General features: G+C 41.5%; 2 protein-coding genes across 7 annotated transcripts in view; one reads left to right on the forward strand and one right to left on the reverse strand.

Moving 5' to 3' along the window:
* LOC105486619 (mitochondrial import inner membrane translocase subunit Tim23) overlaps positions 1–4,714 on the forward strand; it is a 34,467-nt gene extending 29,753 nt beyond the window's left edge. For both annotated transcript variants that reach the window (XM_011749548.2, XM_071070002.1), the window contains one exon: positions 1,795–4,714. In XM_011749548.2, coding sequence (XP_011747850.1) covers positions 1,795–1,910 — 116 coding nt within the window. In that variant the 3' untranslated portion in view covers positions 1,911–4,714. The remainder of the gene's footprint in view (positions 1–1,794) is intronic.
* Positions 3,663–27,841, reverse strand: LOC105486620 (nuclear receptor coactivator 4). Of its 5 annotated transcripts, none has more exons than XM_011749550.2 (10): positions 27,708–27,841; positions 14,157–14,311; positions 12,755–12,895; positions 12,483–12,571; positions 12,074–12,182; positions 11,180–11,269; positions 10,520–10,663; positions 9,044–10,030; positions 8,232–8,372; positions 3,663–5,176 (listed from the first exon to the last, which is right to left on the reverse strand). In XM_011749550.2, the coding sequence occupies exons 2-10, from the start codon at positions 14,295–14,297 to the stop codon at positions 5,171–5,173; spliced, it is 1,848 nt and encodes a 615-aa protein (XP_011747852.2). In that variant the 5' UTR covers positions 14,298–14,311; positions 27,708–27,841; the 3' UTR covers positions 3,663–5,170. The 5 variants fall into 5 exon arrangements, with proteins under 5 accessions (XP_011747852.2, XP_011747853.2, XP_011747854.2 ...); XM_011749551.2 differs by lacking the exon at positions 27,708–27,841 and adding an exon at positions 20,604–20,739; XM_011749552.3 differs by lacking the exon at positions 27,708–27,841 and adding an exon at positions 16,925–17,596.
* Positions 27,842–27,952: the final 111 nt, after the last annotated feature.

Here is a 27,952-nt window from a genome sequence, read left to right on the forward strand (position 1 = left end):
CTGTTTATAGATAATGTCTGCAGTTTCTGTTTGAGAGAGATAATTATAACACTTAGCATTGGAAAACTAAGAACGTAAGCAGGTCAGCTATCAGAAGTCTTCAGACTGGAGAGATTCCTGGAGGGGGAGTGGCCCTTTAATCCATCAGCTGAAGCCATCTGGTAGGACACTCATTGCAGAAATGGTTCTGAAATGTTCTAACTCAGCAAGATCACTGAATGTCACAGAATTGACAGACACAGAGCTAAAGGGCCTCTAGCCACCCCCACAACTCCTCTGTACCTTTGCGTCCCTAACACATGACTTGGAACAAATACAGTCTAGGTACAAATATGGCTACCTGAAGTTTATGATCCCTACTCATGGAGCTGCATGAGGACATCACATTTTTTAAAAAGCTGCTTTGGGCACCCCCATTCCTGAGAAGTGTTGTAGCTTGGTTTCCCTTTGCTACATAACGTTTGTAAGACTAACATTTAATAACCATACACAGTTGGGGCATCTTCTATTTTGAGAAATTTATTTGTAGCTTCCTCTTATTTACACTTGGGGACTATTTTTAAGTATTTTTGTTTCTCCATTGCAAGTGAAATCCTTGTTGCTAATCTTTTGCCATATGTAGAATTGTTCACTTGTTTTCAAGCAGGTAGTTCAATATCTGTAATTCTTGAATTCTTTTCAGCTAGCACGATGCTAGGTGTCCCTCACTGCTCATTAATTGTAGGAGATCGATGCATCAGTGTGCAAAGTGGGGGTTGGTCACTAGCACCTAACTCAAAGTGTGATTATAGCTATCTTTCCACTTTTTTTTTTTTTCTTTTTTTGAGACAGGGTCTCACTCTGTCACCCAGGCTAGAGTGCAGTGGCATAATCTCAGCTTACTGCAGCCTCGACCTCCTGGGCTCAAGCGATCCTGCTACCTCAGCCTCCCAAATAGCACATGCCACTCCACTGAGCTAATTTTTCTATTTTTTGCAGAGACAGGGTTTTGCCATGTTGCCTAGGTTATTCTCAATTCCTGAGCTCAAGCCTGTCTCAGCCTCCCAAAGGGCTGGGATTATAGGTGTGAGCCACCATGCCTGGCCATCACTAATCTTCAAGGTTAATATTTGGAGGATCCATCCAGAGTCCAAAGGTTGTTAATACTCTTTCCAGATAGGGTCCCACCTTGTTTACATTACAGTCTTAAATCCAATGACAATGCTAATGGAGTTCTAAATGATATTACTAGCAGGAAATGACTGTTTTAGTTGCAGCTCCAGTAATAAACTGCCATAGGAACAAGTTGGAAAGTAGGGGGGGGGGGAATGTGAACATGAAAATGTCAAGTCGTATGTATTACACAAGTGGTATTACTTTAAAAACTTTATCTCCTTTTTGAGATGGAGTATTGATTTATTTAAAAAAGGTCTCTCCCCATTTCACAGTTTTTTGTTTTTTGTTTTTTTTTTTTTTTTTGACGGAGTCTCACTTCTCTCACCCTGTTGTCCAGGCTGGAGTGCAGTGGTATGATCTCAGCTCACTGCAACCTCAGCCTCCAAGTAACTGGGACTATAAGCACACATCACCACACCCAGCCAATTTTTTTGAATTTTTAATAGGGTTTCAGTATGTTGGCCAGGCTGGTTGAACTCCTGACCTCAAGCGATCCACCCACCTCGGCCTCCTGAAGTGCTGGGATTACCTGAGCCATGGTGCCCAGCCCATTTCACAGTACTTTTTATTTAACCCTATCATGCTAGGGCACTATGCAATATATGGCTGTTTCATTTTCCTTTTGTCTCTTTTTCCCAGGTGGTCTTCGAGGGATAGCACGAGGTGGTCTGACAGGACTAACACTTACCAGCCTCTATGCACTATATAATAACTGGGAGCACATGAAAGGCTCCTTGCTCCAACAGTCACTCTGAAGATTTTGCAAACTCATGAATGGAGGACACTTAGTATCTAGATCATTTTATAAGACAGTCTGGAGTTATCCTCTCTCTCCTACCTACAATTAGTTTGAAAAATTGGAGATTTTGATTTGCTGTGATGAAAATCCTGGATGGTTGACCAAGACTGGCACTTGTTCCAGCCATTAGTGAGTTGAAGCCAAAGGCCTTTGGTGACTCACTGAGAACCATGGTTCTCTTCTCCTCTGGAGAAGATCTTGCACATATCTCTTCTCCTCCCCCATGAACTAGAAAACCACTTACTCCCAGAATTCAGGTCATGCTTGTCAGTACTATATCACCAAGTCTGTTCATTTAATGATCCAAAACTGTAATGTTGCACTGTATTCCAAATAAAGGGTAAAAACAGAACTAAAGTTGTAACTCCAACACAGAAACATAGTTGTCTCAATTTAAAAGTATCTACCTTGGTATAAAGTGAAAGGTACTCTCAGCATTTTCTGTCCCAATTGAGGCAAAACAACATCTTCATGTTTGTGTTGAAATGAGCTACTGGTGGCTGGGTGCGGTGGCTCACGCCTGTAATCCCAATACTGTGGGAGGCCAAGGCAGGAGGATCACCTGAGGTCAGGAGTTTGAAGACCAGCCTGGCCAACATGGCAAAACCTTGTCTCTACTAATAAAATACAATAATCAGCCGGGTGTGGTGGGCGTGCCCCTGTAACCCCAGCTACTCAGGAGGTTGAGGCTGGAGAATCGCTTGAACCCAGGAGGCGGAGGTTGCAGTGAGCCCAGATGATGCCACTGCACTCCAGCGCAGGCAACAGTGAGACTCCATTTCAAAAAAAGAAATAAGCTACTGGTGGCATTCACCAATAGAGCTGATGCTAAACCACCTCAAGGTATTTCAGGTTAACCTTAGACTAGCATACTAGAACAATCTTTCCAACGATCCTGCTTTATTCCATACATATTAACGCCTCACTAGGAATAAATCAGAGCTAGGTTTTGGTTTTTTTTTTTCGAGACAGGGTCTCACTCTGTTGCCCAGGCTGGAGTGCAGTGGCGCGATCTCAGCTCACTGCAACCTCCGCCTCCTGGGTTCAAATAAATAATTCTCCTGCCTCAGCCTCCCAAGTAGCTGTGGTAACAGGCACTTGTCACCGTGCCCGGCTAATTTTTGTATTTTCAGTAGAGGCGGGGTTTCACCATCTTTGTCAGGGTGGTCTCAAACTCCTGACCTCAGGTGATCCACCCACCTCAGCCTCCCAGAGTGCTGGGATTACAGGCGTGAGCCACCGTGCCTGACCAAGAGCTAGATGTTTTTCAAGGAAGCCTTGGGAAAACTAAAGGACATAAGGCCAAGCTGTTTAGTTTGAGTTTGTTTTCTCATCCACAGTATGAAGTTAATCATGTATAACTGCACTACAGGTTACACACATAAATATTACTGTATTAAATACCGGGTGGCTATATGATTGGAGAAAGTAAACTAGGGCCTTTTTGGATGCATCTAGTAAGAGGAATCCAGTAGAAAGGCACTGAGTCTTAGCTGAAGTCCCGTAGGTTTTTTTTAATAGATACGAATAGTTTTCATAAAAGACTGAAAATGGAGGTTAATATACCTATTGTTTTCTAATTTTTCATAAAATACACTGGTTATTTTTATGCTCAAGCTGTTTCTCAGCTGGATTCCTAACCAAAAGTTACCACATTATATAACACCACACTTTGTGACAAATAGTTTTACAAATAACACGCAACAACTATGGCTGTTATGCTTTTAATGGAGGCAGATACAAAATTCATCAATGCAAAAGAATGTTTCACATACTCATTAACATAGTGATTAATATAAATTATATTTTGACTTGTAAAATACAGTGTGTTTGGCCTCAAAAAAGAAACTACAGAGCTGCAACTCAAGATAACTGGAAAGGCTCCTTACATTGTTTTTGCCCACCACCTTTGTTATAATACTCCTAAATGATATCTGGAGAGGGAATTTAAAAATAATACAAAGCTCTTTTCAGCTGTGGTTCAAAGAACTCTAGTGAAGCTGTATGGCAATGACATTGTGGGACCATGAAGTTTCCCCAGAAGTATTTCCAATAAGAGGCAGTTAAGAAGCTTAATAGTTTCAAAGTATGGAAAGCAGCAAAGGTATCTTAGAGAAAACATAAACCCACTTCTCTCCTACAGACATTTTAAAGCATGGACGTAACTTTAAGGAGACTGAGAAAACATCAGTAGTTTTCACAAAGCTTCAATGATCACCCCAAGGCACAAGTGTTGAAAACGGCCTGTTCACTAAAACATCACTTTTGGAGGTACAGGTATGCTGTGCTTGCAGTGAAAGGATGACTTTATCACTAGTTAAAAGCACCAGGTGTCAAGCTCAGCTTCCATTTACACAGGATGCACCAATAATCCCTATGATAGTGAATGGTTCAAGTACTATACTACATTTCCAACATGTCTTTTGCCTATTTGCTTAGTCGGTACTGGGGTTCTTTTAAGCCCCATAGGTCTGTAGAATATTTTAAAAGGCTAGAACTACCTCAAAAATAGTCTTGAAATATTACTGAGTCCTTCTAAAAGAGCTCACTGGATATTTTAATAACATTTACAGAAAGACAAAATTTGCAGTAGCTGAGTTTCTTTTAAGAATAATGTAGAACTAACGTGGGCTAAAATGTCAAAAATTGCCAAGATTATTAATACATATTTTGGTAATCACTACTGACCAGGTTAATTTTTTGTGCAAAATACACTATATATTAATAGAACAGGAAAATCATTATTTCAGACCACTAACAGGAGAAAACCCACAGCAAAAGAAGCATCTGTAGGGCAATTAAACATTAGGGAAGTTTACTAGCTTTAGAATACATCAATACACTTCGATTACGGAAATAATTCATTTTTAAACAAGAGTGTTTTAATGTACTTTTAGTAATGACCCAATCTAAGGAGCCTTGGAGGTTTGTGAAAAAGACTATCCACAAAGATGCTGCTTTTCTAGTGTGGGGTGAATTAATACTTCTGTAAGAAGGATGGAACTGAATCACCTCAGCATGAATAAACAGCATTTTTCTTTTAAACAGTAACTCATAATCTGATGACTCACTTTGCTTTACTAGTTCAAAATTAGGCAGGAGAAGAACTAAGCTAACTGGTCAGACCCAGAAACACAAAGATTTGGCAAGCCGCAGTCATTCAGCTCATGATGTGTGATAATCGGCAGAAAGGCTGCTCAACTCTTGTCCATTCCTTCACATCTGTAAAGAAACGCCCACAGATAAGTTACTTCACTGAAGAATAAAAGCAAATTTTCCCTGCCTTAAAGCTCTGACTCATTTCCCAATATAGGTATACCTTGTTATATTGTATTTTTTACAAATTGAGCGTTTGTGTCATCAACTGTGCCCATTAAAGATGGTAAACTTTTCATCGATAAATGTATGTCCTGAATGCCCACCAAACAGCCTTTCCGCATTTCTCTGCCCTCTCCTCAGGCCTCCCTGGTTCCCTGAGACAAACAAGATTGAAATTAGGCCAATTATTAACCCTACAATTGCATCTAAGTGTTCAACTAAAAGGAAGAGTCCCCATCTCTCACTCTATTTAAATCAAAAGCCAGAGCGAGAAAGTCATGTTGAAGGCCAAGAGAGGCTGAAAGCTGGGCAGGCCTTTTGGACCAGCCAAGCTGTGAACACAAAATCAAAGTGTGTTTTTGTTGTTTTTTAGCTTCTCATTCTCTGGCTGAAAAGTTCTTGAAAAAAACGAAGTGCTACTCCAGTGAACAGATGAATGATTTAAAAAGAACAGCCTTATTTCTGATATGGAGAAAGTTTTAGTGGTCTCGATAGATCAAACTAGCCACAACATTCCCTTAGGCCAAAGCCTAACCCGAGTAAGGCCCTAATTCTCTTCAATTTTATGAAAGCTGAGAGAGGTGAGGAACCAGAAGTCATGTTTGAAGCTAGCAGTGGTTGATTCATGAGGTTTAAGGAAAGAAGCCATCTCCATAGCAAAAATGCAGTGTGAAGTGGCATGTTAACCAGAATAGCCAAGATCATAAATGAAAGTAGCTACAATATTTTCAGTGTAGACAAAAACAACTTCCTATTGCAAGAAGTAGTCATCTAGAACTCGTAGCTAGAGAGATAAGTCAATGCCTGGCTTCAAAGGACAGACTGACTCTCTTGTTAGGGACTAACACAGTCAGTGACTTTTTTTTTTTTTTTTGGAGACAGGGTGTCACTCTGTCAACCAGGCAAGACTGCAGCAGAGCTATCATAACACATTGCAGTCTTGACCTCCCAGATGCAAGATTCTCTCACCTCAGCCTCCTGAGTAGCTGGGACAATAGGCACGCTCCACCATACCCAGGTAATTTGTTAATTTTTGTACAGAGGGTCTCTGTATGTTGCCCAGGCTGGTCTTGAACTCCTGGGATCAAGCAGTCTTCCTACCTCCGCCTCCCAAAGTGCTGGAATTGCAGGCCTGAGCCACTGCACTGGCGGCTAAGTTGAAGCCAGTGCTCAATTACTATTCCAAAAATCCTAGGGCCCTTAAGAATTACGCTAAATCTGGCCAGGCGCGGTGGCTCACGCCTGTAATCCCAGCACTTTGGGAGGCCGAGGCAGGTGGATCACGAGGTCAGGAGATTGAGACCATCCTGGCTAACATGCTGAAACCCCATCTCTACTAAAAAACAAAAAAATTAGTAGTCCCAGCTACTTGGGAGGCTGAGGCAGGAGAATGGTGTGAACCCAAGAGGCAGAGCTTGCAGTGAGCCAAGATGGAGCCAATGCACTCCAGCCTGGGTGACAGAGACTCTGTCTCAAAAATAATAATAATAATAATTATGCTAAATCTACTCTGCCTGTGCTCCAGAAATGGAACAAAGCTTGGATGACAGTACACCTGTTCACAGCATGGTTTACTGAATCTTTTAAGCCCTCTGTTGAGAACTACTGTTCAGAAAAAACATTCCTTTCAAAATACTACGCCCATTGACAGTGCACCTGGTCACCCAAAAGCTCTGATGGAGATGCAGAAGGAGATTAATGTTTTCATGTTTGCTAATAAAACACCCATTCTGCAGCCTATGGATCAAAGAGTAATTTCAACTTTCAAGAATTATTTAAGAAATACATTTTTTAAGGCCCTAGCTGTGTAGGTTCCTCTGATAGATCTGGGCAAAGTAAACTGAAAACCTGGAAAGGATTCACCATTCTGGATGCCACTAAGACCATTCATGATTCATGAGAGGAAGTCAAAACATCAACATTAACAGGAGTTTGGAAGAAACAGATTCCCACCCTCATGGATGGCTTGGAGGAATTCAAGACTTCAGTGGAGGAAGTAACTGCAGGTGTGGTGGAAACAACAAGAGAAGTAGAATTAGAAGTGGAGCCTGAATGTGTGACTGAAATGCTGCCATCTCATGATCAAACTTAAATGGATGAGCAGCTGCTGCTTATGGATGAGCAAAGAAAGTAATTTCTTGAGATAGAATCTACTCCTGGAGAAGATGCTGTGTATTGTTGAAGTGACAACAAAGGATTTAGAATATTACATAAACTTAGTTGATAAAGAGCAACATGATTTGACTCCAATTTTGAAAGTTCTACTGTGGACAAAATGCTATCACACAGCATCACATGTTACAGAGAAGTATTTCATAAAAGGAAAAGTCAACTGATGCAGGAAACTTCATTATCTTATTTAAAGAAATTGACACAGCCATCCCAACCTTCAAGCAGCTACCATCCTAATCAGTCAGCAGCAATCAACATCAAGGCAAGACTCTCCAACAGCAAAAAGATTGTGTAAATGGCTCAGATGACCTTCAGCACTTTGTAATAATAAAATACTTTTTAATTGAGGTATATACATTGTTTTCTTCTTAAGACATGATGTTATTACAGACGTAACAAACGTATATACAACTTTTATATGCAATGGGAAACGGAAGTATTTGTGTAGCTCACTTTATTGGGATATTTGCTTTATTGCAGTGGCCTGGAACCAAACCCACCTTCAAGGTAGGTCTATAAGCTATTAGAATCCACATGGGATTTGAAAATTCCCAACGGTTACATCTTGAAAGTTCCCTTTGAAGTATGCCTAGTTAGTTCATAAAGCAAATTCAATTAAAACACATGAACTTTTTATGAGCTCCCCCGTCCCACCCTCACTTGCCTAATATACATACTATTAAAAGGGATATGGTTCAATGAGCCAAGTATGACTTCATATGTAAGACAAAACATTTATTTTATAACTAGCTATAAGCTAATTTTCACACTGGTAGCATGTACCCACCTGTAGAGGAGTTCGATATAACCACTTCTCTTTATCAACTTTAAGTTGCATACAGGCAAAGAGATCACAAACTGCAGGGAGGCCATAATGGTCTGGGGGGAAGTTATGTTCTTCCTGTAGAGGTGAATTAAGTAATACTTCCTGCAATAAAAGAAAAGAGTAGGTTGCTTCATGAAAACTAGGAGGCATGAGACCAACTTATCTTTCAAATAGGGTCTACAGAGAATAATTTAAATGTTGGCCATTCTCTCTAACAACCAAAAACAAAGGTGAAAATTGTTATTTCTACCCCAAATATTTTCCATAAATAGCAATAAAACAGGCTAGATTCTTTTCTTTCCTGAAGGATGGGGCTTAGGCCTGGAAAATGCACAAAAAATTCATAAATCCTCCATTCCAAATTTAGTATTTAACATATTTAAGGATCTGGCCAGTTTGGAAGGTTTGGGATTATGAAATATAAAACTCCAGGCCAGGTGTGGTGGATGACGCCTGTAATCCCAGCAGTTTAAGAGGCCGAGACGGGCAGATCGCTTGAGCTCAGGAGTTCAGGAGACCAACCCCGGGCCAAAACCCCATCTCTACCAAAAATACAAAAAATTAGCCAGGCATGGTGGTGCATGCCTACAGTCCCAGCTACACAGGAGGCTGTAGTGCGGGCAGGGGGATGGCTGGAGCCTGAGAAGGGGAGGTTGCAATGAGCTGAGACTGCACCACTGCACTCCAGCCTGGGTGACAGAGACTCCACCATCTCAAAATAAATGAATAAATAAATAAAACTCAAACAGTGCTATTTTGATGTTTATGCTCACCTGGGCCTTCTTTCGAAGCAGCCACTTGTCTTCTTCAGAGGATAACTGGCTGAGGTTGCCCATCTTCTTTCCTGGCAGGACCCAGTCAGCTGTGTTAAAGGAACACCAGGAAGTGTTCATGGGGCTTTTAAACTTTTGTTTGCCATCTCTGTCTTCAGTACTAGGCACTTCCTTGGGACTTCTTTCTTTGTATGGGGTCCTGATAAGCCACTCCGACAAGGGGCTGTTCTTTATGACTTGGAAGGAATCAGCAATTCTAGAAGGAATCATTGCCTTTGATGCTTTAGTTTGTTCTATTACTTCTTTTCTAGAAGGACAGAGCCACATATTCAGGGAATCTTTATGCTTCTCAGGCTCAGGTTTGGGTTCCACAGGCATCCCATTTTTATCCTTTCCTTCTTTCTTCAGAAGCCATTTATACAGAGCCTCCTTCTCACAATTCTCATCACACACACACTCTGCAAAGCTTGTGCATGGCTCATTGGCTCTGCACACTTCTTCTACCTTACACGGGTCCTGATGGTTCTGGACAAGCCAATCCTCTGTAACCATGCTGGGGGTGGACAACTGTTTCTTGGTCTCCAAGTGGTCATTCAGGCACTTCAGATTGCCCAGGTTTTCAATCTCCACACCTTTGGGCTGGTTTCCCTGACAGTTGGTACAGGAGTCAGTCTTGACAAGCCAATCATTCACATTATAGGACTGGAACAAGAGCTTAAACTTCTCACTGGTTTCACGACTGTCATTCTCAGGCTTCCGTAGCTTATGGGATTCCTGGGGAGTCACTAGCCAATCTGATAGGTCCATCTCATCTTGATCAGGAAGCTCTTGATCTCCAACCTTTTCCATTTCAGTGGAGAAAGAACTAGTAGTGGAATGGCTGTTACACTTTTGATAACTTGGTTTTTCACTCTTGAGGAGCCAGTTTTCTAAGCCCTTTAGGTTTCCCCAGACATTAGTGAAGAAATTGCAGGCTCTGGGAGAAGTCTACACAAAAAGTACACAGTATTAGTTTGCCAGAACAATTATGACTGCTTGGGAGATTCTGTCTGCACTTTTTTTTTTTTTTTTGAAACGAACTCTTGCTCTGTCACCCAGGCTGGAGTGCAGTGGCGCAATCTCAGCTCACTGCAAGTTCTGCCTCCCAGGTTCACGCCATTCTCCTGAAGTAGCTGGGACTACAGGTGCCCAACACCACGCCCGGCTAGTTCATCAAATTCTTGAGCCCCTACTGCATGCCAGATGCTAAACTGGTTTTTGTTTTGTTTTGTTTTGTTATTTTTTTGAGACAGAATTTCACTCTGTCACCCAGGCTGGAGTGCAGTGGGGGCAATTTTGGCTCACTGCAGCCTCCACCTCCCAGGTTCAAGCAATTCTGCAACCAAAAACTTAACAATGACACATACTACTACTAATTAGTAACTAACCCCACCTACTGCTGCGTCTACTGTAGAAACAATAAAAGCAGCAACAGACCTGACTGTTCTCCAAGGTCTGCTTTTGGGTGAGCCAGTCGTGGGGGTCGGTGCTAGGTATGTAAGGAGCCTGATGACCACTGGCAGGTTTGCTTCCAAGGAGCCATTCACTGAGAGGGACAGCTACAATACCGGATGCTGACTTCTGTTAATCATATAACAAGGAATGTCAAATGCAGTAGAAAGTTCACCAGAAAAGGAGAAGAGCCACTCTCTAATCTTGGCTTGCCACTGACCCTGGGCAAGTCTTGTGCCTTCCCAGAGCCTCAATTTTCACAATTATAAAACAAGAGACATAGCTGATCTCTAGGGCTCTTCTCAACTAAAACATCTAGAATCCTTTATTCACATTGCCATTCCTTTAGAAATAAATCATCTCTACAAATTATAAACAGGATCCCTCACAGAGAACCAGTATCAGTAAGACAGCTAATGATAATTTCCTGTGAACTATTGATAATTACTTTGTCTGTTAACCCCAGCAAGATATCTAAATTTCTATTTGGCATTAGATCGCAAGGGAAGCATTCAATTTCATAAACTAACTCATTGCCACTGGTGCCTTTTTACAAATAGTAGTATTTTTTTAAAGCTATATAAAACGCAAAGGAAATATAAGCCAAGCAATGACTTAATTACCAAAAACAAAATGGTATTTTACCTGCTCTGGCATTGGGATATAGCCTCTCTTCTCCAGGAAGGGCCCAATATTTGATGAACTAGCATGAGCCATCAAGTGCTCAGGAATTTGCTATGAAATGAGATAATTTAATCATGTTATTTATGCTATGCTGCCAAAAAAGTGAAATTATAATTCCAAATTTCAAAAATGTTAAAGCATTAATATTTCATTAGAAATATTGTTGACACTAAATTCCATGACTTACAAAGTAGTTATCAAATTTGAGAATACTCTACCACATAACTATTATATAAAAAATCTTCACCAGAATTGGTTGTATTACCACTTTTAACAAGACCCAAATGTTTGGTTCTTTATTAAAAACTATTCAAGCCATAAATTTTACAAAAAATATATCAGAAGTATTTGGAGAGATACATGAGGCATTCCAAAAGAGTATCACTGAGTCTGTACTACACTCCAAGAACTACCAACCTAGGCAACTTAAGCAGAACATGACTTTTTTTTTTTTTTTAGGCGGAGTCTCACTCTGTCGCCCAGGTTAGAATGCAGTGGCGTGATCTCAGCTCACTGCAACCTCCGCCTCCCGGGTTCAGGCGAATCTCCTGCCTCAGCCTTCCAAATAGCTGGGATTACAGGCACCCAGTTAATTTTTTAGTATTTTTAATAGAGACAGGTTTTCACCATGTTGGCCAGGCTGGTCTCGAACTTCTGACCTCAAGTGATCCGCCCTCCTCGGCCTCCTAAAGTGCTAGGATTACAGGCATGAGCCACCACGCCCAGCTGAGAACATGAAATTTTTGAAACTAATCAAATTCTCAAGAAAGTCACTACTCATAGTAATTTTTTTTAAGACCAGCTGTGATGCCACAGATATGAGAAGTGCCCAATGAAGCATATGCGATTACTCACAATGGTTTTGAGAGACCCAAATGTGGTGATGGTCTGGCGCAGAGCAGCTGTGTCAGCTTCAAAGAGCAGGATGGTTGAATCTTCAGGCTTAAGGGTCAAACTGCCCAGTCTGGGGAAGAAAAACAAAATTGGCTATTTTTAAGGAATATCTATTTCATCAGCTTCACCCAAAACAAAAGTCAAATTGTGAGTAATTTTAAATGATTATACTTCTCTAAGATACTCAACCAAAGGTAGACGGCTTATTCATGTATCAGCAAGTATAATATTAAATACATAAAGCAGAATGATCTTATCCTAGCAACATACAAGTTAAATACAACACATGCAATGAGTTACAAAATTGACTTTCTTTTAGTATACCAAAGTTAAAGAGTCAAAAGTTAAAATAAGCAAAAAGGGTTGTTACCTCTCCAGGCACACAGAGACTTGATTGGCTAGATCTTTGTTTTGGGTACACTCCAGTTGATGAGTAAGACAATTGAATTGGCCCAATAACTAAAAGAAAAATGAAACCATCTAGCCACAATGATACCAAGAGCACCAGATATACTCAAGTTACCAAACAGAACTTGAGATTAAACTTTTATCTGATCTATATTAACACTGCATTACAAGGAAGATACTCTCTGGCAACCAGAAGCCATGCTCAAACCAGTTCTAGCCATGCAGTCACCTTACCCAGTAGAGCTGCTGAGCCTGCTGTTGAAGTGTCTCCTCTTTAAGCTGATAAATAAGGTCCACCTGTTCATACAGCCACACCTCACGGCTTCTAAGACATTCCAGGTGACGGCTTATGCAACTGTGAATCTGAGCTTTGACCTAGGAAACACATACATGTTAGCTTCCTAGTGTTATAATCCCAAAGAATGATGTTTCCTGCAGAATAGTGAGGTTCTTAAACTTTTTTGGGGCGGGGGAGGGCTTGGGGGGAATCACAAATCCTTTTTAATATCCAACGACATCTATGAAGTATCTCCCCAGAAAAAATGCGTATTTTCAAGGTTTTGCCTATAATGTCACGGTTTAGTGTTCCAAAGTCCACCCAAGGACCCACTAAAGCCCTATGGACCCCAATTTAAGAATCCCAGCCATAAAGGCATACCTAAACTCTAAAATCCTCCTGCAATACCCATCCTTCTAAGAGGATTAGGTTTAATTTGGGTGTCCTAATCAAAAGAAAATACAAGAATGTACCAGGAAATACTGATCCCCCTCAGTTTTCCACATAATTTAAAAACCTATGGTTTTACAAGTTTATCAGCAGAATAAAGACAGAGTATTAACTTAATAGCTAGCCCCTTATCTCTTTTCTCACCCCACAGAATGAGCAGTCCATTTACAGCAGAACAATTTAGTAAAGAGATGTGCCACCACATGTCAACAGCTAGAAGACCATTAGGGTAGACAATTTAAGTAAAATTATAAACTAATGTTTCTGGAAGCATAAACAGTGATTCAAACAGGGCTAAATATAAAAATCCCAAGGGAAAAAGTCAAAACAGGCCATAAATTATCCATGACAATACACATAAGAAACTATATTTTAAAACACATTTTTTTTTCCTGTTTAATAAAGTTGTGTTTCAAAGTCATGTAATACTTGATCTAACACACACAACAACAAAATACTACTGGAACCAACAACAGATTTCACTCTGGCTTGCCCTAACAGATAGTCATTTACAGAACAATGCCATTAACCAGTTAAAAGATGACGGGGAGGATGCTCAAGTGCATCCTTCATGCAATCAAGAGGACGCAGCTGAGAGGATACTGCTCACTCATTTCATATTTTACTGGTTACAGTGCCTGAGGAATCACACAGAGGAGTAATCAAAAATGCATGCTGAATAGAATTTTCTAGAATGGCACAGGGTCTTCCAGACTCTTCTAGCACCTGCCTTATTTCCCCTTGGGATGAAAGGCACCAGTGTATCAGGCAACTGACTGGGACCAAGTAGACCACGCAAGGCATGGGGTGAAATTTTTTGTTGGCACAGAGAAACCAAGTCCTTGGCCATGCTCTAACCAGCCCTGTGCCAAGAGTCCAGACAAGAGAAGAGAAAAGCACATGTCACACCTCTCGCAAGTTATCTTTAATTTGCTGTTCAGCCCGGAGAACTCCACCAATAGCAAGCTCCAAGTCCCTCCGTGCATCACTACACCTCAACAGGGGTTCTCTATTACTGGAGCTGCCACTCTGGTCTTGGAAGGTATTCATTCTCCTCACTGCTCCTTTAAAAGAAAAAAATATATATAAATAGCACCATAATTACAACCAAAAACCACCTTTCAATCATCCCTCAAATGATCATTCCAGCCAACTCCCATTACTAACTACTTAGATTACTTTCCAACACTGGAGCTAGCACATAAGATACTCTTAATAAATATTGTCTCCTCCCTTCCCTCTACCACTGTTCCTGCCATAAAACTCTAAAATCTACTCTAGTAACACTTTACATGTGAATAGCTATTTCTGGAAAAATACACTAATTGTCCTGAATCAACAGAGCATACAGTGTCCTGAAAAGTTAAAAGAACATTAAAATATAATTTTCTATTTATAACACACATATAGTCATATGAGGTATGTGTTCCTCTTTGTAGATTTAGAGATGAAGACTAAAAGGTACAGAAGGATCTTTGATTACTTTGAAAATAAGCTGCAAACAATCAAGTTTAGAATACTGTTTAGAAGACGGAATTTTTAATTTCCCCCTTTACGGTAGAACTTTTTTTTTTATTTAGGAAGAACTTAAGAATTACTTCACAGCTAGGAAGCTCTCAAAAATATAACACAGGGCCGGGCACGGTGGCTCACACCTGTAATTCTAGTACTTTGGGAGGCCAAGGTGGGTGGATCACTTGATCCCACGAGTTCTGGACCAGCCGCGGCAAAATAGCAAGACCTCGTCTCTACAAAATACAAAAATTAGCCACATGTGGTGGTGTGCACCTGTAGTCCCAGCTACTTGGCAGGCTGAGGTGGGAAGATCACCTGAGCCCAGGAGGTCGCAGCTACAGTGAGCTGTGATCACACCACTGCACTCTAGCCTGGGTAAGAGGGTGAAACTCTGTCTCAAAACAACAAAAAAGAATACAACAGATATACAGATACATGTTTTTTATATAGAGAATATATGTAATATATAATATATAAAAGAATGTGCATTATATATAACAGATTATATGTGACAAAATGATTTCATATGATTCTCATATAAAGGAGAAACAGAAATTGGTAAATACAGAGTTCTCTAAAAAGCTTGGGTTTAGGAGCGATAGGAAACAGAAACGGGAAGAACAGCATTAATGATAAAATGAGACTGCAACACAAGAGTGTCAGTAAAGCCATGAAGTAAAACTTGACAAAAGCTACTGGAAGAACAATGACATGATTTTTAAACACTGAGAAAATGACAGCAGTGATTACTAGAGCTCAGAATAGGTTCACTAAGCCCTGTGATACCAGTTATTTCCTTTTGGATTGTTTTACTAAACCGGCAAGTAAAGGTAATGCTGTAGACACCAAGGAATGACAGAAGTCTTGTGGCAAAACTGTATGATATCACTGTGGACAAAGTGAATATCAGCTAAAGAGAAGCACAATTAAACTGAATAAGATTATTTTTTACAAAATACTCAAAGGATGACAGACTAAGGCCAGTGTGTAAAGTTTTTAGAGGCACATCCCTGTTTTTTCTAATTACTTGTATGAAAACATAGAAGACAAACATTAAAGCTGGAGGTAACACGGGGCTGTGACAGAAGCATTTCCCAAAACAATCTCTACACAGCTGTTCAGTCTTACAAAACAAAATGTAAGTTTTTCACTTTAATCAGGGAGGGCAAGGAAAAGAATATTTTCCACCCTTTTTAAAGGGTGGACATCTTTAACTGAAAGTAAATTCTCTATGAATTCACAGTGTGCTGGGTCTGTGGGAAAAAATAACTCACATACTATTTGACTACATTTACCAAAAGTATAGTGTTTGTCACAGGATTAACCTGTTCCATGTTTATTAGACTAAATTCAAAACTTATTTCTGAGTAACACGCTTTAGAAGAGGACACTTAGAAAAGGGAGAGAGGCCTCAAAACCATGAAAAACTTCTCCAGGAAGGAAGGCTGTTTAGCCTAGATAAGAGACGTCTCCAGGAGGACATGATTACCATTCTCAAGTATGTGGAGACCTGTCAACTAGAAGAATTAAATTTGTTTGGAACAGACACAAGGGGGTAAAAAAGGTTAATAGGAGGCATGTTAGGCAATAAATAACTTCCTAACTGTCCTGAAAGCAATGACTTTCTCGGAGAAGCCAGCTTTGGGGTGAAAAGTGGCCTACCCAGGGCAGAGTCCTCCAAGTGGCTGACTGTCCATTTGAGACAAAGGAACTTTGCCAGGCCTTGACTGCATCTTTAAGACTAAGTTTAGGGCCAGATGCCTAGCTGAAAGCTGGATAGAGACAAAAGTGGTGAGTTCCTCCCTCAGAAATAATGTATTCTGAGAGAAGTGGGAAGAGCAGCAAAACAAACTTTCTGTCCACTATCTCAGCAAAAGACTCCGATTCAGGAACTAGAGTTTCTATAAGAAACAACAATTCAGGAAATTTTTAAACTTCCCCTTGCTGATTTTGTTTCATCAGTCTCTTTTTCCATAATCATCTCTTAAAAAGAAAGGGTTGCCTTAATTGGACTTCACAGAAATCCCTGTGGAAATTTTTCCAACCCTGGACACACCAACAGTGGTTACCTTGCATCCTCCTTTTGCATGCCATAAGCTGCCTGTGTTAGGCAGAAGCGTTAGTGTGCACTTGGAACTCACTGCAGGGACTATGAAAAATACCTGCATCACACGGGTGAAATGCTGACTCCGATTTGGAGAGCTGGAGTGTGACGGGCTGCTTCACTTTGCACTTAGGTCAGTCATGCAAGACATGTTTAGCAGTCTTTCAAATGTGTTACCCAGCCTTCTTCACCTGTGCCAAATTTCCCACTCTTAGATCCTCACCATTTGTGTGGAATGCCACAATGCCTAGCACAGTGTAAAATTTAATCAATAAAATTGTTGCTTCACAATGTCAAAACTCCAGAATTCCGGAACATACGGGAGACAAACTCAAACACATACAGTGCTGACTGTACTACTAGATTCCTAAAGCAAGTACTCTCAATTCAATCACAAGTATTAATATTACACAGTAAGAGTAGAATATAGCAAGAGTTCACACACTGGACTTTCCCCTTATCAGCTATAGACAGAATGTAGGATGAGATTTAAAAGTTACAAAACTGATTTTTCCACACACAGTTATCACATTTTTTCAAATTAAAAGGAGTGTTATCCTTCAAAAGTCATCTTGAGAACTCATTTGTCAGCCACGAAGAAAACCTGTTTCATTTCTTTATGGTAAGTCCCAGGATACTTGCCCCTTTGTTGCCTTTGGCTCTCTCTGTCCCTCCTCCTCCCTGTGGCGCAGTTAGAGCACTGTCAGCTTTCAGAGCCCAGATGCCAAGAAAGGAGCTGTGCAAAGGCTTGCCCTTTTGCACTGTGATGAAGAGGAAACCTTCAGAGCTGAAATGAAGAGCCCCAATCATGGGTGAATTCAAATCACAATGAGTTGAAGCCTAAGCCAGCTGTACGAAATGTTACATCCAAAGAGACTGGTATGAGGTAACTAGCTCGCATGGCCATTTTCAACAGTTATTCACCATTTGTTTCAGGTTCAAGAGCCAGAGTGGCAAGCATGACCATCAAGAGATCACTCTGGAGTCTGACAAACCTGAGTTCTGACTGTGTCTCCCAGCTTGAGACCCCTGAGCTAGTAACATAACCTCTCTGGGCCTCAATTTCCTCAGGAAAAAGGGAGACAAGGATGGCAGCTACAAAGGGGCTGCAGTAAGGTTAAAGTGAGACATTATTTGTCTACCAGCACTTAGCCTAGCACCTGCATACCATAAGCCCTCCATATTACAGTGGTTATTGTTATCAGGTTTAGCTGACAGGCTGTGAATAGGATCTGACAGAATCCTTTAGCCATTTATCAGGGCTATGACCTTGCACCATTTGCCCTTGTGGAACCTAACTTCCTAATTCATATGTGAGGAATACAGACTCACAGACTTAGGGGGAAGGAGATGGTGATTATTTAATAAATATTAGATTTCCATCGAGTCTTTCACTATACAGCATAGCAAAAGGCAATCTTTTATTTACTCCAAAAACTCAATAGTCTAAATCCTCTAATATATACCAAGTATGGATACTTTTGACTGTTTTCTTACCTGTAAAAAGAATGGACCAAATCAGCTCTGATCCTAATATTCAAATCAATAAAAGATTACTAAAAATGTCTTTTTATCTTCACCATTATAATCCAAAATATTGCCTTACCATCTTCAAAACAAGACTGCCTTAAACGTCCATGTTTGAGACAACATTAAAAGTTTAAGTGCTTTCTAAAACTTCCCTGCTTCTAGGATCCCTGTCCTAAATTTGGGGGTGGAGGAAGTAAAGGAGGAGGAGAGAAACACACATACCCTTCTAACAAACAACAAAACCTGGAGTTTCCTCAACAAGGAATTCCTTAAACTATATATGCTATGTTTACACAATGCTTTGCACAAATCTATTTGTAAAGTCTGAAGACCATGGGACCAGAATTGAGCAACTAACCACAAATGAAGCTAAGTCATTACTGTATGGCTTAACCATAAAATTTCCAAAGAGCTATAACTCTTGTGACCCACACAAACTACAATTTAAAGCTGAAAAATAGCTCCTCACAAGCCTCTTTAAAAAAATAAAAAATAAAGCTGAAAAAATCTTGGCCATCTCTTTAATATAACACTCTCATTCTACAGATGAAGCCACAAAAAGCCCAGATAGTTTAAGTGACCCATCTGAAGGGCCACAGCCGGAAGGGGTAAGATTTGGGTTCAGAACACAGTTCCCAAGGTCTAGTCCTGGGTTCTCTCTCCCAGGTGAACTTGTTCTTCCTTTAGTGTATTATCACCCATAAAGTATTTTTATTTGCCAACACTAGAGATTAAAATTAACATTCCAATGGATTACTATTGAAATAACTTCCATTAAGATTTTCGGTCAATTTTCACAGTCCTCAGTAAATTATAACCACAATTATTCAGACTCTTCTGCCTTGGATAACAGAAACAAAAATAAACAGTACTGGTCGAGCGCGGTGGTTCACACCTGTCATCTCAACACTTTGGGAGGCCGAGGTGGGCGAATCACCTGAGGTCGGGAGTTCGAGACCAGCCTGAATAAACAAGGAGAAAGCCCGTCTCTACTAAAAATACAAAATTAGCCGGACGTGGTGGTGCATGCCTGTAATTCCAGCTAATCAGGAGGCTGAGACAGGAGAATCGCTTGAACCAGGGAGGCAGAGGTTGCGGTGGGCCGAAGTCGCAGCCATTGCACTCCAGCCTGGGCAACAGGAGCGAAACTCTGTCTCAAAAAAAAACAAAAAAAACAAAAAAAACAAAAAAAAAACAAATAAATCAACAGTACCCTTGTATGTCATGATAAGCTCGGAAAAACCAAAACACTGCCAAATACCAATGCAAATGGTTTTGATTCAACGTTTGTATCACAGCCACTCCAGGCTTCATTTGTCTGTAAGAATGAAAGCTCAGACTAGATCATCTCTAACCTCACCTTCCAGCTCTCACATTCTCTGCCCCCCTTGCCACCTGCCCCTCCTCCTCCAAAGACCTCTACTTTTTACTTATTTGCCTGGCATCCTAGTCATTGCTAAAAGGCCAAGCGCAGCATCTATCCACAGGATACCTATGTGTCCTATGAGTACTACACTCGAAATACTAACTGAACAATATGGTTATCTTTGATGAGCCAACCTGCATTAGATCATCTGTAAAGCTTTTAGTTTAAAAAAATTATAAACTAAAAAATAATTTGCAATTTTACCTCGAAACTTTTTTCACTTCACACGTTCTTTCTTCCCTCTTTTTTAGAAAGGTTGTTTTTTATACAACTCATTAACTCAAGGACTATATACATGTTACCCTAGCCCCAGCCCACTTTAAATTCCTTATCAAGACAAGCAGTTTCTGAAATCCAGAACCTGGTTCTCTGTAATCTTTTTTAAACCACACAAACAAACGTTAATATCGCAACAGATTTAAAATAAGGTAATAATAAATTCACTATTGAACATTTTAAGATTTAACACTTCAGAGTTTACTAGGCTCAAATTTGTCCACCTTTACACAAGTAAATGAGAGCAATAAATCCCAGCACATCAATTTTCTAAAGTAGTAACTGAAAACCGACCGCAAGGCGTTTCTAATTCGAAAGCAACATTGACTCATGTGGCTTTCTAGATTTCCCAAAAGCCCTCTCCAAACGGCCTCAGGGGGCCCTCACCCTCGCCCCGGTCGCCGCTTTGCACGCATGCGCGCAGTCAGCCCCGGGGTTCTGGCTCCCGCCCGGCGCCAGCCAGCCTCAAGGGCTCCCGCTACGGCCCCTGGGCTGCCAGACATACCTCACAGGCCAGGTCACCGACGCGCCAGCTGCCCGGCAAACGACAGGCTGCTTTACCGCTGACCCGAGTGCGGAAGGTCCCCGAGCCCGGGCCGCGCCCCGCCAGCGCGTCACACGGCTGCCACCAGCGAACTGGAGCGCTCAAGCCAGGGCCGGGGAGGAGCGGAAAACTCCGCCCACTGTTGCCCTGCTCCCCTCCAGTCTCCGCTGGCGCTCGCGGCCCCCGCGCAGCTCCCTCGCCGCTGGGCCTCTCCGCTAGACGCCTGCTGCCCCCGCCCGGCTTGTCAGGGTAAGGCCAGCTAGAGGGACCTAGGATGGCACCTGGGGCTCCTCTCCAGCCTCTCCTTTCCCCGACTTGCTCCACCCGATAATGGGCTCAACTCAATGAGAATTACATGAACCATAATGAATTATATGAACTAAAATGTTTAGGACAGTGCCTGGCATATAGCACTACCTACCTGTGACTATCATGCTTATGGTACTTCTCGCTTTCCCTTTTCTCTAAAATAATCCTCATAGCCTGCATATGCAATCAGGCCAAAAGATGAAATCTAGACAACGTTGTAACTCTATTACCTTTTAGTCGATTTTTTGAATGTAAAATACTTGCTCTTTTCTATGAATATAAAGCTATTTTTGTTAATAGTAAGAGTAAAGCAAAATCACATGAGAAACACCAAAGGGGAACACTAAAGAACCATTACCCTAAATTAAGTATCCCTTAGATTTCAGATGAACAGAGTGGAAATGCCTGCTTTGTCTGTGATGCATACAATTTCTGGGACCCCAATCCAGGCATTCATTATCAAAAATAAGAAAATTTCTCCCTAATTCCAAATGCCTTCATTGGATAATACATTTCATAAAGACACAAAAAAACTAGACATACTTCTGAATGACTAAAGTTACAATTTTATGGTCCTTTGTACTAATTTACATCAATGGCAACAAAGAAGGAATTCTTAAGTCTATTAAAATATAACTGATGTCAGGAACTTTCATCTATTTTATGTGCCTCTGAAAAACGGCTGGTCACAATGTAAATACAAAGAAACTTTGTTGGCCATCACCTACTTAACTGATGGTCTCTGTTCCCTCTCTAAAAGATCCTGACCAATGCCCCAGCATAGTAAAGTCTTCAGCTACTGTATATTTTCACTGAGTTTCACAGCTATATTCATTTGTGTTTCTCCTCAAGCCAGCTGTAGCCGTTACTATGATGATGTGATTTATTAAATATTACATAAACATAAAAAGACTGAGAAAGAAAATCATAAAAATCTAAAATTCTGCACTCAGACCACTTTACACGTAGATTTTACTCCCTTATGCTTCAGTATTTGATCTTGTGTCTTTATAAAATGTTTAGGTTCTAAAGAGGAAAAATGCATAACGTATTTTACCTCTCTTCTGCTTCAAGAATTTCTATGCTGTCTCAAAACAACAACCATCCATCCCAAGTAGATCATCTCATCTAAAGCAGCATAGCTCTCCCCATTTCCCTACAGGATAAAGTCCAAATTTCTTTTAAAAGCAATAAGGCTCTTGAGTTAGGGTTCTCCAGAGAAATGGACCATTATATAGACAGACATAGATATAGTCATAAAGATATATACAGACATAGATATAAGAGGGGATTTATTAGGGGATCTGGCTCATGTGATTAGGAGGCTGAGATGTCCCATGACAGGCCGTCTGCAAGCTGGAGACCCTGGGATGTCAGTACCATGGCTCAGTCCAAGTGCAAAGGCCTCAGAACCAGGAAAGCAGATGGTGTAAATCTCAGTCTGAAGCCAAAGGCCTGAGAACCCAAGGGACCACTGACACAAGTCCTGAAGCCCAAAGCCTGGGGAGCCTGGAGTTCTACTGTCCAAAGACAGGACAGGAAGAATGTATCCCAGCTCCAGCAGATAGATCTGCCTTTTCAGTGTTTTTGTTTTCTCTGGGCCCCAGCAGATTGGATGGTGCCCACACACACTGAGGTGGATTTCCCCCCACCTAATCCACTCTGATTCATACCCTAATATCCTCTGGAAACAGACACACCTCAAAATAACATTTCACCAGGTTTCTAGGTTTCCTTAATCCAGTCAAGTTGACACCTAAAATTAACCATCACAGCTCTCTATTTCCTAGCCTCACTGTGGCTCTCCTGCTGTCTCCCAGAACAGCTCCTGCACCCTAATCTACTGGACAGCTGTTCTATGCATAGGATAGTTTGGTTTATCTTGTACAGCTTGGCTATGCCAGCTCTCTCTGCCAGCAATGCCAGTCTCTCCTCTTCTCCCTACCTGTCTGCTTTTCAAGTCACCATCACTAACTACAAAGTCCTTCCTGACAGAGCACCTCATTCCTCAATACTATTGGCCAGTAGACTTGGCTGCTCCCTCCTGCATGACCACTGTAATCTGTATGGGTTTCCCGCAGGACGCCTGTAACATGTTACCCTATTGTTACATGCCTGCCTCCTTAGCCTGAGGGCTCCATGAGAGACGAAACCATGTCTTATTTATTTAATAGCTTTGTACATCCTAATACTGAGCAGACAGCCTGGTAGCGGTACCTTGGCATTACCAACCGTTCACATTCTATGTGTGCCACTGAATCGACATAAAGAGAAGAATGTACCTGGCATTGTACAATGCTTTGCCCTAAATTCAACAGAGGCCTAAGACATTTTGGACAAACGGATGAATATATGATAAATTAATGTTTAGGTTCAGACTAGCCACAGTAAGTATGGTATAGTTCTGCTTTAAACATAATCAACTTGATGTCCCACTAAGGCCTGTATTAACGCAGGAAGGTTTTTTCAGAGAAAGAAAATGTTTCTAGCACAACTATTACTTTTGGGATTTTTTCAAACAAGACAAGGCTGGCAAGGGTGTTGCCACTGAAAGTATGATCCCAGAATAAGTGCTGAGATAGTATCTTTCCTGCTAAGCTCAGCTTCGTGGATTCACACAAACAGCAGCAAGACTGGTTTAAAGGGGACACATTTACTGTATTTTACAGCCAACTCTGAATTTTTTCTTCAGAGTTGGCGGTACCACAGAAATTCTAACTGAATTTCAAGTTGAATATTGGGGGGATGATATTCAACTTGAAACTTCTTGCCATAATATAGTGAAGGATAGGAAAACATGTTACCTACTATCACAGTAATAATGCCATTTTATCCTGATTTTATATGGCAAACGTTTTGTGGTTCTCCCTATAGAAGCCAACAAGTGATAAAATATTAGTATTTTCCCTCCTCTAAAGCCTGGAGGACTAGCAATAATGCCAAAATAAAGCTCAAAACACACCTGAGATTATCTTCTTTTGAAAGCTGTAATTGTCTCAGTATTTAAAGACTTAACTTCTCACCCATGACCAAACTGACAACAAAACCTTTTAACTTATTTTGTGAGCTACTCACTACTTCACTGAACCAAACTGTCATATTTGTAGAGCATTTAGGTAATGCTGCATAAGAGGCATATTAAGCCCCAAAGGTGTCCCCAAACACACTGCTAACCCCAAAGAGGAACATCTTGATTAATTAAGTCAAGCAAAATTAGGGATGACAACTTGGGATAAGAATGACTAAGGCCGGGCGCGGTGGCTCAAGCCTGTAATCCCAGCACTTTGGGAGGCCGAGGCGGGTGGATCACGAGGTCAGGAGATCGAGACTATCCTGGCTAACATGGTGAAACCCCGTCTCTACTAAAAATACAAAAAACTAGCCGGGCGTGGTGGCGGGCGCCTGTAGTCTCAGCTACTTGGGAGGCTGAGGCGGGAGAATGGCGTGAACCCGGGAGGCGGAGCTTGCAGTGAGCCGAGATCACGCCACTGCACTCCAGCCTGGGAGACACAGCGAGACTCCGTCTCAAAAAAAAAAAAAAAAAAAGAATGACTAAGAGTGTACAGTCATTCATATCAGAAGTTAAGCACTGCAATGTTATGATTTAACAATCAAAGAAGATAAGCTAAGAAGGACAATATGGCAGCTCCTCTAACTGACATGCATGGAGATAGTATAATGCCTACTAGCTAGAGCAACAGTGGTCAACTGGACCCCCATTCCAGCCTAGACCGCCATATCGTTCATGTGCGTTCTATGTTGAAGCAATGTGTCCAGACGTAATTACATGAAAACAAAGTCAAAATGAAAACCTTGGATGAAAATTTTAAAAGGACTAAAAAATAGCAAGAAGAGTAATAAAAAATGTCATGGCCTTCTACAGTTCTTCCATGAAACTGAACTTAACCCAATGCATACATATTGGTTGGGTGGTCTGTTATAGACATTTTAGGCTTTCCTTTGCAACCTAACCAGTATGTGAACAGAGGCAGTGAATTCACTGCTGATTTCAGTAATGCTTGAGAAAGTGCTCTCTGAACCAGCAGCACATTCCACTGTATATCCTAAAGAGTGACAAATCTTCATTTTCTGAGGCTAGGTATACTTTGTTGGAAAGATCTGATGACTAGTATATGTAAAGCACTTAAAATAGTGCCTGATGCACGTAAGAGCTATATAAGTATTAGCTATTTTTATTACTTTTTGTCAAAGAACAGGATATAACAAAGACAGACATAAAGTTCATCAATTTCATTACCATCATCTCTCTCTAGGACTCCTGCAGAAACCTCATGACTGCTACCTACTCTTCCCCTCTACCCCTACTCTTCTCCTCCTGCTGCTCCTTTAGCATAACAAGGATGCTTCTTCCTCAGAGCCCTTGCACTTTCCTCCAGGTATCAAGCCCAGGCCTTAACTTCCTCCAGGTGTCTGCTCAGAGGTCACCTTCTCAGTGAGGCCATTCCTCACCATCTTTTATTTTTAAAAGTCTTGCCTCCACTCCCCCTCAATATGCTTTATCACTGTCCATAGTACTAACCACAATCTGGCACGTAGCAACCATTTATTTTCTGATCTCCCTTCAGAAAACGTACTATAAGGTAAGTTCCACATGGCGGGGACTTTGTCTTTTTGTTCACTGTTGTATAGTAGGTATTCAATAATTAATTACTGAGTAAATAAATTCAGTAAGTATTTACATCTAGTCTACTATGTGCCAAGCCTTTTTTTAAAAACTCATTATCTCAATTAGCACTCACAAACCATTAAAGGGGCTATTATCATCACAATTAAAAAAAAAAAAAGCAGACTTGACAAGGTTAAATATATTACCTACAGTCACAAACTTCCAAGTAGAAGAGCCAAGATTTAATCCTAGATCTGAGTCCAAAGTCCCTAACCATACCGGGTATGTTGAAGGAATCATTAAGTATTAAGGTATTATGTATTCATCCAACAACTATTTATGGAGTACCTCAACTGCCACTACTGTGATAGTCCCTGAGAACACAATGGTGAACTTGCCACCTAGAGGAGAACTCGTGTCACCGATTTGCCAACAAAGCAGAAAATACTAATTCTTTGAAATAAGAGACAGAGTTCAAAGTCCATCAGCAGCAGCAATGACTGGCACTGAATGCTAACACTATGTGAGGGAAAGTATTATAAAACACTAACTTAGGGACTCTCAAACCGGGGGAGGGATATGTGTCAGGATATACTATGGAGTTTTATGAAACCCCTACACGGGCTCCTGAGATTCTGGCACAGCTATGCTGATTTAATAAAAACAGGGGTCAGGGGTATCATGTAGTTCTAAAATACCTTCTCCGCCTTTGAGAAGGACATCTTCCTTTCCTTCAATAGCTCAACGTGTTTTTTCTATTTCCGAAATGCCTGTTTGCACAAAGGTAATAATGTGATTGTAGAGATTTATTTAGATAAAAAGTATCACAAAACTTTCCAAGAGTAGGATTTTCCTCAGAGACCCAAGGACAAAGGCTCCCTGGAAGGGAGGGAAGGAGAAAGTGAAAGGAATGTTATTGTGCTGGACCCCCCATTATCTCATTTACTTATCTGAACAAATCTGCAAGCTAGCAAATCTTCAAATGAGAAAACCAAGTAAATTGCCTAAGCCACAAGGCAGCAAATGAATCTCCCTCCATTGCATCATTAGGGTAAGCCTTTCTCAAACGGTCTCATGTACTTTAAAGTCTGGAAATGTCACAGTAGGATCTCAGTACAGAAATGGGCCAACTATGACTTCCTGTGCCATCCTCATTCCAATAAGTAACTCAAGAGTCTCTGTAAACTTAGTTCCAAATTACCAAGTGCGTGGTGGAAAGCTAAGTCCATCCAAAAGGCAGTTACTATGGTGAACCCGACCCTGATTAGATAGACACAAAAAGGCACAGTTAAAAGGAAAAAAGCTCTGCCTGTGGGTTCAGATAAATTCTAGCACTCTGACTTCTGTCATTCTACTTCTGCCATTCTTGATGGCATCATTCCACATTAAATCCCGTGCCACGTAAGCTTATGATTATTGTTGTTCCCAACACGAGAATTTAGTTCCATGAGAATTAGGAGTGTGTCCATTTTCTTCATTGCTATCCTCAACATCCTGAACATACAGGCACCAAATAAATGATTGTTGGTGGATGAACCAATGAATGAGCAAGCCTCACTCTTCTCATCTGTAAAACAGAGATAATCAAGCTACTTTTCGGGATTATTGGGAGAACTAAATGTGACGGTATGTGTTTAGCACACAGAGGGCCAAAAAAAAAAAAAAAAAAAAAAAAACCCCAATATCTTATTTGTATTTCCACCTGACAAGCTAGAAATGGATTGTGTTCTGGGCTGGTTCGGCAAAACAGACCTTGCCACGCCCCAGATCCAGGCAAGAGGCGAGAGAAATAGGAAACTTGGAGCTGTCACACCTAAAGCCAGGGGAAGGCCGGCGGGGAGCAGGAGGTTTCTGGGCCGGGAATGAGGAGGGTCGGGGAGGAAAAGGCAGGCCCGGAGCCCGGCGTGTAGCGGGAAGGGGAGAAGGCAGGCCCGGGCCCGGCGTGTGGAGGGAAGGGGAGAAGGCAGGCCGGGACCGGCGGGCAGGCAGGAAGAGGTGCCTGGGCCTGGCGTGTGGAGGGAAGGGGAGGAGAAGGCAGGCCGGGCCCGGTGTCGGTCAGGTCGGGAAGGGGACGGACAAGCCCGGGGCCAGCGATCATCCAGCCTCCACCCGGCCCACGGCGTTCTTACCAGGTCCGAGTGCCTCTCCGCGCGATCCGAGGAGACCTTGGGTGGACTGAGACACGGCCCCACACTAACCTAGGTCCCAAAAGGCAGAGTTCTCGCGACAACGCAATCTTCCTCTCACGCCTCTTGCCAGAGGTCTGAAAGTCTCGCGAGATCTCCCCTTGGGTCAGGCAGAAGCCCTTGACTGCCCTCTAGAAGGCGCAAAGCGCAGGCGCACACTTTCTCCCAGCCCCCTTGACTGCCCTCTA

The sequence above is a fragment of the Macaca nemestrina genome, chromosome 9 (genome assembly GCF_043159975.1).
Source record: "Macaca nemestrina isolate mMacNem1 chromosome 9, mMacNem.hap1, whole genome shotgun sequence".
Lineage (NCBI taxonomy): Eukaryota > Metazoa > Chordata > Mammalia > Primates > Cercopithecidae > Macaca > Macaca nemestrina.